General features: G+C 36.9%; 1 protein-coding gene across 1 annotated transcript in view; it reads right to left on the reverse strand.

The window, feature by feature from the left end:
• The window catches only part of TICRR (TOPBP1 interacting checkpoint and replication regulator), a 50,894-nt gene that overhangs the window by 33,702 nt on the left and 3,408 nt on the right, over window positions 1-13,784 (reverse strand). Inside the window, exons 2-8 of the mRNA XM_060159052.1 lie at window positions 11,600-11,879; window positions 10,304-10,548; window positions 8,753-8,987; window positions 7,718-7,847; window positions 3,961-4,100; window positions 2,907-3,125; window positions 289-440 (exon numbers count right to left, since the gene is read on the reverse strand). Of these exons, the coding sequence (XP_060015035.1) occupies window positions 289-440; window positions 2,907-3,125; window positions 3,961-4,100; window positions 7,718-7,847; window positions 8,753-8,987; window positions 10,304-10,548; window positions 11,600-11,879 (1,401 nt within the window). The remainder of the gene's footprint in view (window positions 1-288; window positions 441-2,906; window positions 3,126-3,960; window positions 4,101-7,717; window positions 7,848-8,752; window positions 8,988-10,303; window positions 10,549-11,599; window positions 11,880-13,784) is intronic.

Here is a 13,784-nt window from a genome sequence, read left to right on the forward strand (position 1 = left end):
TTAAGAACCACTGGCTTAATTCATGCAGCTAACATGCAACTCAGATGAGGATAGAGCTTTCACTGGAAGGGAAGTACATGTAATTACTCCCACTTGGCCCATTTCCTTGATTTCTGCCTTCTCAGTGGACTACGTCCATCTTCCAAGATCTAGAATTGTGCTCTCCCCCTCACTCATCATTTTTGAAATGTGCACTGCATAACAGATATTTTCCAAGACATATGAGCCAGACCCACCAACAAGCAACTAACATTGTTATGACAAACAACAATATCCGGATTCCCTTACTTCTAATTCCTTGGTGCCTTTGGACTTTAGGAATGCTTTAATGTTTGAGATCATGTTCCGAGCACATGAACACAACACGATTTCTCCTGTGGCCACAGTCTTTTGGTAATTTTCATGTATGTAAGATAGTAGCTCCTCCTCAGTTTTAAAATCTGTGGGGAAAAAAAGTCACATTGATCATCAGACCCAGCTGAAGTCACTGTACTGCTTAAGCCAGTGGTTATAAACTGGGACGTTTTGCTGCCCAGGGGGACATCTGGCTATGTCTGGGTGGCAGTGACTGGTGGGGAGAGGGAGGGTACTACTGGCATCTAATGGGGTGGAGGCCAGGGATGCTGCTAAACATCTTATAGTTCACAGAGGATTACCTGGTCCAAAATGTCAAAAATGCTGAGGTTGAAAAGTTCAGAGATAGTGATTAATTTTAAGGGTTTGCAAATCACGTGTACATGTTATAAATTTAAGGATAACCAGTAATGGAGAAGAAATAAACTATACAAACCTAGCAGAAAGGAAAAAGATACATAAAGAAAACTTGATTAATCCCATAGCCTGCTAGAAAGGAAAAAAACAATTGAAAGCACAAAATAAGACACTAAAATACACCCTAGCTTATCAGTAATCATAATAATTATAAATATTTATTTTACGAATACACTTGCTGGTTAAATAAAAGATAGAAACTGTCAGGTTGGGTTTAAAAAAAAAATTATGCTATTTACAAAAGACATACCCAAAACACATGACAAAGAAACATTGGAAATAAAGGAATAGAGGTATAATCACAAGGAAAACATAAATGATTTTGTATGGACCTAAAAAGAAAGCCTCAAAATATATGATGCAAAAATTGGCAGAACTGCAAGGAAATTTAGACATCTACATGGTGGAAGACTATAATACAATCATCTCAGTTATAGATTCTTTTAAGTAGAAAAAAATTAATAAGGATTTTGAATATTCAAATATTAAGATGAATATGTATGGAACCAAGTACCCCAAAATTAGAGAATACACATTATTTTCAAGTACACATGGAATATTAACAAAACAATCACATATTAGGCCATAGAGTTTCCACAAATATTAAAGATTCAATATCTTACAGAACACATTGTGCACAGTCCAAAAAAATTAAAAGCTAATTACAAAAATAAAACACTCCTTTCTATTACAGATGTCAGAAAATATTTAGATGTATCAATGAAAACAGAATATAGCGAACTTATATAATGCAGCTAAATTTATACCTAAAGGAAAATTTATAGACAAATTATCTTTTTAAAGAAAAATTCAAAAACCGAATTAGCTAAGGGTCCAACACAAGAAATAACACGAAAGAGTAAATCCAAATAATAAAGAAGGCAACAATAAAGATAAAAACAGAAATGAATTAAGTAGGAAAAAAAGAAATGAGAGAGCAACAAAAACAAAGATGATTCAAGAAAATAAAACAAATTCAAAATACTATTAAGAGATAAGGTTTAAGTTCAATTTTTCCATAAACATATCCAGTTATTCCTGCACCATCTGTTGAAGATTATCCTTGTCCTGTTGAATTGTTGGGGGCACTACTGTCAAATATCAATTTACCACTGTTGTGCAGGTCTATTTCTGGAAAGGATCTAGTCCAGAAATTATGCTAATGCCACACTGTCTTGCATTACTGTTAATTTTGCTCTCCCATCTGCATTCTGGTATACCATACTAGCTCATCGAAGATGTGCTATCTCACTCAAACTGATTATCATCTATGATCCAGTATTCCACAAGAAAAAAAAAATGTTTAAAGAAGCAGAAAACTTTCATTCCAGAATTTTCAAAAGGACTCAAAGGTGACATCAGGTAATTATCGCCCAAAGTTCATAAGCTATTGTCACAATCACCCCACAGTACTGGCACTGTCAGTGTGAGCTAAGAATGTACCCTGAGAATGAGAAACATACTGTAATTCAATCCATTTTTAAATAAGAAAAAAGAACAAATAGGAAAATAAAAGCTACTGGACTAAATTCTTCTGCCTGACTTTGAAAGACCTCAATAATCTAACCCTAGATTATTCACGAAACTTTTCCCTTCTCTTCATTCACAAATGTATAAAACTTCTTTAACCACTTAAAGGGCCAAGACACAGCCCTTCTTTGTGACTTTGCTTATGCTAATCCTCCATCTAGCACACACTTCTTTTACCTTTCTGCCTTCTAAACTCTGCTCATTCTTCAAAGTCTAACCTGGGCTCCACTGGCTCCGTAAAAGTCTTCTCAGCCTGTTCTGCTCAAGACTGGACTTTCCCTTTCTTGACTCCTAGTATGTCTTTACTTCCAAAATGAACAAGTATTTTCTGTTACAGTCTCTTGGCTCTCTTACGTATTCATTTTACCAATTCGTTGTGTATATGTATGTGTATATATATATATGTTCATTATTATTCTTTGTAGCTGGATCATAAATCTAAGGCTATCTTATTTACTGTACTCCCCATAACACACTTGTGGACATACAGTAGATAGCCAATAAATGTTCATTAAGCGAGGGATATGATTAAAACTTAAAAATATGAGAGTACAGAAGAGTAAACATGAATTTAGATACCAAAATGCAATGAAACTGAGGAATACCTTTAGGTTTAGAACTTCTTAGTGTTCTTCCTTTGTTTCCCAAGTTATCTGCTGTTCTTCCATTGGCTATCTTTTGGATCCCTTTCTCCCCAGCTGTGTCTGGACTGCCATCTGGATGTAACTTCTGAGCCTTTACATTCAGTCTTGCAACATTCAGCATCTTTAAGGAACGGCACATGGTATTCATCTTCTGCCTCACTGGAGTACGAGGGACACCTCCTACCAAAACGACATCGTGGGAAGGAAAGTAAAATAACTTTTACTTCTGTGGAATCAAGAACTACTTTAATTCAGATGAAATATTCTGTGAAGGAGTATTGAAATGAAGTATATCCATTCAGAATGATCTGAATTAGGTAGTTCTTGCATCTCTTTCTACCTACAACACAGGGTAGAAAAGAGCTCTTTTTTAAACTGAAGTTTAGGAACTAAATATCTCAAGGTGGTTAGATGATTTTTACATCTAATGCCAAACAGACAACAGACAAATGCCGAACTGACTCATTTTGGTGTTACCCAGTAGTCACAGAGTTGTGATGAAACTCTTTTGAAAAGCAATTAAGCAGTCTGCATCCAGAGCTCCCTTTTCCATGAATAACTTGTTCATGGAAACTTATACTAAGGAAATCACTCAAAGGTAAATCATATGCATGATGTACACTATAGTATTATTTATAATGGTAAAAACTGAAAACAATCTACATGTTCAACAACATAAGAAATTTGCAAATTTTGTTAAGCAATGAGGTAACTAAAAAAGCAAAGTAGTAGATAAACAAGTAATTATAAGCAGCACACAAAGTTGTATTTAAATTTCTGTTATAACTAAAAACAAAAATGGTTTAATTCATTAAGAAGGTAGAAAAAAAAGAAGGTAGGATTGTGGGAGATTTTTAAAATCACTACTGTACTAATATAATTACTTTAAAATATGAAATATAAGAACGTGTCCTTCTTTATTCAGTTACCATTTCAACTTCATTTTAAGGAATATCAATCTTTTAAAACACACTGTCAAAAAAGACTGTAAGAAACAGCCTTTCTATGTGCTTACGCTTCTTTTTGCTGTCTTCTTGATTGGACACAGTATATTCTTCACGAGACTTTCTCTGGTAGAGCTCAGAGAGGCAACGTGTCAATTCACTTTCAGTTTTGGAAGGCTCTTCCTTATTAGATGACGCAGCCTGTAGTAACCTGTGAATAAGTCAAGATGTCTAGTACAAAGTTGAAATTCTGATTTTCCAAAATGCTTTAAAAACAGCAACAACAATATTCATTATCCTTTTAAAAGCTAATCAAAAGATGTCTCCACAAGATGCCTTCACAAGTATTTTTTCTCAGGAGGGAAAATGTCCCTCTTCTCATTTATGATTTGTACAAATTCAGGGGCAGAAGCTACCTGTTCACAAAACCATTAATGTATTATTACATACAGTATTGACTTTTATTAATAAGATTCTTCATGTCCTAGGGTACATGTCTAATTATGTTAACTATTTCACTCACTTCTGGGCTTCCACAATTTTTACCCAGTTTCCATATATTAAAGTACAAGATGATGTAATACAGTGTAGTGAGTATCAGAATAACTTTTGAATAATTATTTCACACTCTAGTAAACTAATTTGGGATTGATGAGCAGGGAAAGAAATAGGGCAGGGGAGATGATTAGTTATTAACTGCTTTCCCGCCTACAGCTAAATATCAGTCACTAAGGAAATAATGAAAATAGCACAACTTTCAAAATGTATTATTTCTATTTCATTATCTTCCATTATCTGATATCATCTGACTTAAAAGTAGGAGAAAGTTATGGTGCCATTAGTTGAATTAGTTCATACCAGCAGCAGGTCTGAAGCAGCCTAATTCTCCTAAGTGTGCTGGTATTTCCTTGAGCAGTGAGGGTTGCTTTTTCCCCCCCGTTAATTTGCTGTATCTGCTTCAGATTTTTTTTTAAATAAAATTAAGCATTCATGGACACAGAGAAAGCCTCACCCAATTTCTTCCCATCCCTTCCTCCCAGAGGTATTCCTAGATTCGTGTGTACCTTATTTACAGAGACATATATATGTAACAAAACGAACAAACTGCTGTTTCATATGTTGTAAATCTTATGAAAATGGTATCATACAACACCATCCTTTGGCAATTTTGTTTGCACTCAACATATTTTTCACGTGTTGCTCTGGTTTATTCAGTTTTACTAATCTACGTATAATATTCTATTGTATAACTATACTGTAATTTATTTATCCATTTCCCTGCTGAGAGTCTGCTAGTCCTTTCCACTGGAAATGAATATTCTAGCACAGCTCTCCTTGTGTTTGTGCAAAAATTTCTTCAGTGCAGACACCTAGAAGTAGAATTGCTGAGTGTCAGAGTATGTGAAGTTTCTGTTTTACTAGGAACATTGTTCTCTAAAATGGTTGTAACCATTTTACACTTCTACCATCTAAAATGTGCTCATTTCCCCACATGCTAATTTTTCACAATCTAATAGTTATAAAATAGAATCTGGTGGGTTTTTCCATGTTGTGGTTTTAATTTCCATTTGCCTATGCTGAGTATCTTTCCAAATTACTGCTCTGTTGGATTTCTTCATATGAATTGCTTGTTCACAATTTTTTTTAAATTTATTTTATTTATTTATTTTTGGCTGCATTGAGTCTTTGTTGCTGAGCATGGGCTTCCTCTAGTTGCGGCAAGCGGGGGCTACTCTTCATTGCGGTGCGCAGGCTTCTCATTGCGGTGGCTTCTCTTGTTGCAGAGCATGGGCTCTACGTGCACGGGCTTCAGTAGTTGTGGCGTGTGGGCTCAGTAGTTGTGGCTTGTGGGCTCTAGAGCGCAGGCTCAGCAGTTATGGCACATGGGCTTAGGTGCTCTGCAGCATGTAGGGATCGAACCCGCGTCCCCTGCATTGGCAGGTGGATTCTTAACCACTGTGCCACCAGGGAAACCCTGCTTGTTCACATTCTTTGCCCAAGTTTCTATTGGATTTCTTATATTTAGGAGATCTGTACTAATTTGGATACTAATGCTTTGCTGGTTATATGGATTACAGCTACCCGAGTCTATGACTAGTCTTCATCATAAAAACATTTTAAAATTCATTATAGTCATATATGTTCCTTCATGCTTTGAATTTTTTAGGTCTTATTTGAGAAATCCACCCTTAGCCTAATCTTCTTCTCTAGTGTTTCTCCTTCTTACAATTTTAAAGTGTTTACTTTTCATGTTTGGTTTTTCAGTTTATTTGGAATTTATCATTATGTATGCTGTGAAGTAGAAATCTAATTTTTTATCTTTTTTGTTCTGGATAGCCAATCATCAACACCACCATTTACTGAATAGTCTATTCTTTCCCTGCTGCTTCTACTCCACTGGTCTATCTGTTGATCCTTGCACCGATACCACACTATGTTATTTACTACAGCTTTATGGTAAATTTTGCTATCTCATATGGGAAGGTGTACCTGTTATGCTCTTAGTCTTTTGGAGCTGTACCATGTCCATGAATCAGAAGACTCATTATTATAAGATGTCAATTCTTCCCAAATGGACCTATAAGCTCAATACACACTCAATCAAAAATCCTAGCGGGCTTTTTTTGGGTGTGTGGAAACAGGCTGATTCTAAAATTTACATGGAAATGCAAAGGGTCCAAAATAGCCAAAGCAATTCTGAGAAAAAAAAAGAACAAAGTTGAGAGGACACAGACTACCTGATTTCAGTACTCAAAATAATGTGTTATTAACATAATTTCTGGACTAGACTCTTTCCAGAAATAGACCTGCACGTTGGTGGTCAACTGATTTTGACAAAGGTGCCACAGTGATTGAGAAAAAGATTGTCTTAACAAATGGAGTTGGAACAACTGGGTATCTTTATGGAAAAAATAAACCTCAACTTCTTAATATTTTGAATTTCTGCCATATCTTTTACATTTCCAATATTATTTATGACTGCTCATACAAGTAGCTCAATCTTGCTATAGATTATTTTATTTGGCTTCTCAAAGAATCATCTTTTGTTTCTCTTGACTTCTATTTATTATTTTTAATATTGCCTTCTTTTTTTAATTTTTGGGTTTACTCTCTTGTATTAAGTGTGTCAGTCTCAGCTAATTGGTTTTTAATTTTTCTCTTCAAAAGATACTTTAAATTTTCCTTTAAGTATAAATTTAACTGCATTATTCAAGTTTGCTATTTTCCTTTTTTATTGAGATTTAATACTAAATATTTTCTGACATCTATGAGTGTATTTTGTTTTCGTAATTAACTTTTTCTAAATTTTTAGTTCTGATAAAATACACAACATAAATTTATCATCTTAATCACTCTTAAGTACATAGTTCAGTGATATTAAGTATATTCATAATACCATCATCTCCATCCATCTCCAGGATTCATCTTGTAAAACTGAAACTCTAGGGGCCTCCCTGGTGGCACAGTGGTTGAGAGTCCGCCTGCCAATGCAGGGGACACGGGTTTGTGCCCCGGTCCAGGAAGATCCCACATGCCACGGAGTGGCTAGGCCCGTGAGCCATGGCCACTGAGCCTGCGCATCTGGAGCCTGTGCTCGCGACAGGAGAGGCCCCAACAGTGAGAGGTCCGCGTACCGCAAAAATAAAAAAAAAAACAAACCCTGAAACTCTATACCCATTAAACAATATTCTCCATTTGTAATTAGTTTTTAATATTATTGGACTGTACTCAGAAAGGGTGGTCTGTTAAAAACAACAACAAACTCACATGCAGATAACTGAGAGCTGACTTCAATAATCAATACCCAGAGAAAAAAATAAGTTTTACCAAAATGACTCCATCAAATTTGAACTGGCACCACTAAAATTAGAGCAAGGAAACCACTTCTCCACAACAGAGGAATTCCAGGGAGCTGTGCGGCCAAGCTCCTGCTGGGCCCATTCTGGAGTAGGCGGAGCTACAGAAACAAAGAAGCAGAGATGGAAGAGGAAAAGAGGCATTAGAAGCAAAGCAGAGAATTCCAAGCACTTGCTCCTCCCTTGGACTGACTGCATTCTTCTAAAGGACATCATTAACAATGTTCCTTCAGCTGCACCCCCAATCCCAACAGGCCTATGTTGTCTATGAAAAATGCGCAAACACAGGCTTCCTGAATGTTCCTCAAACACACCAGACACACAAACCTTGGCACTTACTGTTGCTTCTACAGTGTTCTCTCCCTATCACTTCCTTCAAAGCCTTTGCTCAGATATCACTTTTTTAACAAGGCCTGTTTAAAATTACAACCCTCCTATTCTTTTTTCTCTGCTTTATAACTATAGCACTTAACTCTTTCAAACATACTATATAATTTCCTTATTTAATTTATTGTCTTGTCTCCCCTGACTAGATAAGTTTCTTAACAACAGAGACCTTTGTCTATTTTCTTCTCTAATGTACTCCCAGCCCCTGGAACAGAGCCTGACATACAGCAGGCACTCAATAAATCTATTGAGTAAATGTGAATGGAAGAACTATCAAATTGATTATATCTATCTAGCATAAATAAGGTTTGTATCATATCAGTAACAGTGCAAAAAGTGGAAGACAGAATCATAACAGTTTTACATGTAGTCTTTATTAAACATATTAAAAAATACCTTCGATTTCAAAATGGTTTCACAGAGCCTTTGGCCTCCTCAGAATTGCTTCAGGATTTCTATAAATAATGATTTAAAGTGCCAGAAATATTGTAGCCTACTTTTATCTGTTTTATAACAGATATTGGGCTCTACTAAGAGCACATTGAAAAAAAGTTATGTTGCTAGAAAAGATGGTAAACCACTAACCTAGAGTATGGTAGTTATTGCTTCAGAAGCTTACCTGAGGTAGCAGGATCTTCAAGTGAATTGTGAATCTGATTCAATACACCATCCACAACCTCAGAAAAAAGGGAAGCTGAATCCTGGGGGCTCTCTGCCACAACTGTTTGGAGAAAATGTCTTTGAAATTCAGTCTCCTTGGTGTGGAACACAGTGAGAATTGTAGCACTGGCAGAGAAGGGGGAAATAACTCCAGTGATGGGGGGCCAGCCTTCACCAGGGTCCACACTGGTAACCTACATAAAAAGATCTAATTAGTTGGGAATATTGTTGACATATGTCTAAAAAGGCATGTAGTTTAGTAAAAGACAGAATGATAGTTTCACCCAATGATTAATATAAAAGAGAAAACTGGAAAAGACAGACTTCACGGATATTAGTGCTAGCATTGAATTTACTGATCATCTAATCCTAATCCCTCAATTTACAGATAAGAAAAGCCTAAGGTTATTAGGAATATTTACTAAGCACTTATTATGTACTTATTATAACTCAATGGATTCTCATAACCACTCTGAAGTAAAAATGATTATTATCAGAACTTCCCTGACGGTTCAGTGGTTAAGACTCTGTGCTTCCACTGCAGGGAGCACGGGTTCGATCCCTAGTTGAGGAACTAAGATCCTGCATGCCATGAGGCACAGCAAAAAAAAAAAGATTATTATCCCCATTTTATAGAGGAGGAATTGAGGTTGAGGAATAAGCAACCTGTTTGTCACCCAGTTAATAAGAGGCAGAAGCCAAGAGTGTATGAATTTGAAACCCATGCTCGTAACCAAGAATCAATTCTACCACTTAAGGGGATTTATTCAGATCACATGGTGGGCAGCAGAGCTGTGATCTAATCCAGGTCACCTGACGCCCTGACTCCAGTGCTCTGTCAGAGCACACAACTCTTAGAATAACAACTGTCCAAATGACTACCCAGTTTTTCTCTGGAATGTTTTACAGTGGAATCCAGAAGATAAAAGCTTTCTGAGCTTACAAAAGCAAAAGGCAAAGTAAGGTAAGGAATTACTGGTAGTTAAAAAATTAGCATCACCTTTATATCAAATCTGGGTATGTATGTATTCCTTTTCAGAAGACATTACTAAATTTATATCAAATCTGGGTATGTATGTATTCCTTTTCAGAAGACATTACTAAATTTGTATAACTACTGGACACTAGTATATCTAATTTTACAATGTAGAGTTTTTTTTAAAAATGAAATATATTTATTACGTAAAAGTAATAAATACACAATGCAACATTTAAAAAATGAGAAACCACCCATCACTTCACTGCCCTAATATGATCATTCCATTTGGCTCACTGCCTCTTCCCTATGTGAATATAATTTGGTTTAATTGGATTCAAGGTACATGCAATTTTTATAAGCTGTTTCTTCACTAATGAGCATTGTCACGATGCTATAAGACTTGCAAAAATATCATCTGTTTCACTGAGACTGTATTATGTAGGGCACTCCTTGGCATTTCATAAATGCACTTATTTCACTTTACCAGTGTGTTATTAGACCAGAATAACTTGCCACGTGGAAGATACCTACCAGATGTAATTCTTCAGCAGTCAGCCTGTTTACCAGCTGCTGAAATAACATCCTTTGAGTTGATTTGTTATCCTCTGGACTTTGTAGCATCCAGCTATCAGTGCCCAAAGTGCAGCTTGTTGGGAGGGACCACTGGGTCACTGTGCCTTTTAGAAAAATTCTGACTGGTTTCTGAAAATGTCTCTGATGTATGGCCAAGGGCTCTAGAGTAACTGTCCATGTTTCTTGATCTTGAATCTCTTTGCCTGTTAGAAATAAAGAATATTGAAATTCTAATATAAGAAGTAGCTCCTAATAAGAGATTTAATAGTAAGAAAAAAAAATTAGATTGCCAGCCGAGGTACTAGTATTGTCACTTAGTTCACCCTTCAACCCTCATTCTACTGCTATCATAGTTAAGTTCATTCAGTTTTATAGGAAAAGCTGTATTTGACTGGAATTACAATGGTGTGACTTGATATCAGAACTTCTCAATTATGACTTAGAAATAAGTATTCTAGCAGTACAAACACACATAAAACCCACTGCTTCTTAAATCCATAAAATACAGTGCATCCTATCTTACGAGTTTAAATTCTAAAGACCATGTAAGACAAAACTGCTTTCCATGAAGAGAGATGAGGTTCCCTTAACATCTTTCTTTCACTACCAAGCAGTGTTTCCCCAGCTTTAGTAAAATCCTGGCTGAAAGTTTCAAAACTACTCTTGAAATTTCCTTAAATTGCCCATAGTGTATAATATAGTTTTATGTACATATCTCTATATGGTATTATTTATGTGACTACATAATGATTCAGAAATTAGATTCACTATATAGCAAATCATATGATAAAGCAAATTTATGAAGATTCCGACATGCTGGCTCTTCCTGGTACCAGGCACCATTTTCTGCTTCAACTGACTAATTTGTTATTTCTTCTCTGAGTCAATCACTGATTTTCTATGATCTTCAATTTATCAATCTCTTTTATGAAGCAGTGAAACCTTACTACCCATTTGCTTGGGCACCTGAACAATATTATCCTTCTTTGCAAAAAGTTGGGAAACTCTTTAAAAACATTCACTTGTCCTTTTTACATGGGCTTACAGTTGTACCAAACTTTAGTCCTTTCCTGTGGTATCTCTGATTTTGCTTAGATATCTTTCAATGACAAGCGTTAATGGAATGCCTAGGTTGCTGGAAATTCTAAATTCTAAAGAATTCATGGGCCTGACTTGCAGAAATGAATGAAACCCAGACCAACCACCCCATCACCACTCCTCCCCCGCCCCCGGCCCCAAGTATTATTTGCTTACCTTCAACAGGGAAAAATAATGTTCCTTCCACCCGTGGAAATGAGGCTTCATACTCAGGAGAATTATAGAGCAAACAGTTTAAAGTGGAATCAGTTGGCAGAGTTGAAATCCATGAAGAGAGGTGAGGTTCCCTTGACAGCTTTCTTTCACTACCAAGCAGTGTTTCCCCAGCTTTAGTAAAATCCTGGCTGAAAGTTTCAAATGGCAAGACAGTGCCTCCTACATGGTGGAGCAGTTCACATACTGTCCAGTACCCAAGGTGGTCCGGAGATTCCCACAACTAAAATAAAAATTACAAAGAATCTTGGGTTATTGTAAGTTAGGCATTCATAAAGCTAAGGGAAATCAGGAGAAAGTAAAGTTGATATGTACATTAAAGGATCAAATTACACAATTAATGTATTTGTTGAACCAAACACAAATAATGGCCAGCATCCCATTACTTGCATAACTGCTATATAATATGCCTTGAATAACTGCTATATAATATGCCTTCAAGAAAGCACCTATTTAGTGAAAATAGCACTTCAATTCTATCTTCTGTCAAGGAACAGAAGTGATGCAACTCACGAGGGATAAATCATAAAACGTTAGAAGGAATACAAAGTCATTACACATTAATAAAAAAAAATCGTCCTCCACAACACAACAGCGGCCAAGTGTCACAGGAGAGAGGCAGGAGCACCTCCCTTAGAAGGTGATCACCAGAGACTCACCCACCCTGCCCACATCCACGGGTCTGTGTGGAGACCAAACAGGTCTTCTCAGTTCTATCTTCAGTGTTTTCACTAAACCCTGGACTCTTACTGAAGCTTACAGAGTCTGTGCTCTGCCTCCAATCTTTCCTTTGTTTTAAGAAGTATTCTTCGAAACTACATATCCAATCATGCTACTTCTGTAAAAACTCTGAAGGGCTTCCCACTGCCCTACAGTATAGCCATAAAGCCCTTTACAACCCAGCTCTAAACAATATTTCCAAACACATTATCCTTCCCTCACCCATCCCTACCTTCCAGGCACACCGAACCATTTGCTGTTTCCTGAACATGCCACATTTTACAATGCTTCCATGTTTTTGCTAGTTCTGTTTGCTGTGTATTCCCTTTCCATCTTCACCAACTGGATGCTTATTATACTTCATTACCTAGCTCAAACCCTGCTGTCTCTGTAAAAGCCATTCCTCACTCCTTCACACATAGCTGACTCTTCATCCAACCTTCTTTCAGCAAACTTTTATTGAGCAACCTTTATGTGCCATTGAGATAGGCTGGGACATGGGACCCTTTATTGGAGTGCTTGCACCTGAACAAACGAATACAAAGAAACTATAAGGGACTAAAAATAACTGCATGCAGTCAGGGCAATTATGAACAATAGGATACAAAAAGGCCACAAATCAACTGCCATTTCTGAGGTGCTGAGAGCAAAAGCAGGGTACTGAGCATGATCCCTGCACACAGCACCAAGGGGGTGCACAGATCACCTAAGCTACGCCTCCTGCCCAGCCCACCAATCTGCTCCTACTACACCCCCATTTAAGGAATCAGGCCCCTGCCCTTCTCTGGGGAGTAGGAAGGGCCCCTGTTTCTTGTTCTTACTCCCTTGTGCAGCACGAGTCCCAGTAAAGCCTTGCCTGAATTTCTCATCTGGCCTCTTATCAATTTCTATTGATTAAAGAGTCCAAGGACTCAGGATGATAATACCATGAACTAGAAAGACATAGTCCCTGTCTTCTATGATCTTAAAGTCAAGGGTGGGGTGAGTAAAAAAGTAATAGCACGAAATATTTGGCTCAGAATCACAATGTACCATGACAATATGCAGGTACTATGGGAACATAAAGGCGCACCTACCCTAGAATACATTGATCGTGCTGCTTTGCCTACTCCACAAGTGAGTTGACAACTGTGAACCACAAATTGCTATGTGAATGTGAAAAATTAGAACTAGAAGGGTCTTCTAGGTCCTCTCCAAACTTTCTATTATATTGAAGTTCAAAGGGTGCCCAAGTTCACAGCAAGGCAATGATAGTCCAGTCTAAGAACCCACGACTCTCTTGGGTAGTGCTTTTAAAATGAGGATGGTGATCCTGATGAACTTGGATGGACCCTATGATGAATCAACTGAATGGTTTAAGATCAGTGTTAAAGAAAAAAACCAGGAAAGAAAATATCAGAGCACAACA

Source organism: Lagenorhynchus albirostris, chromosome 1, assembly GCF_949774975.1.
Source record: "Lagenorhynchus albirostris chromosome 1, mLagAlb1.1, whole genome shotgun sequence".
Taxonomy (NCBI): domain Eukaryota; kingdom Metazoa; phylum Chordata; class Mammalia; order Artiodactyla; family Delphinidae; genus Lagenorhynchus; species Lagenorhynchus albirostris.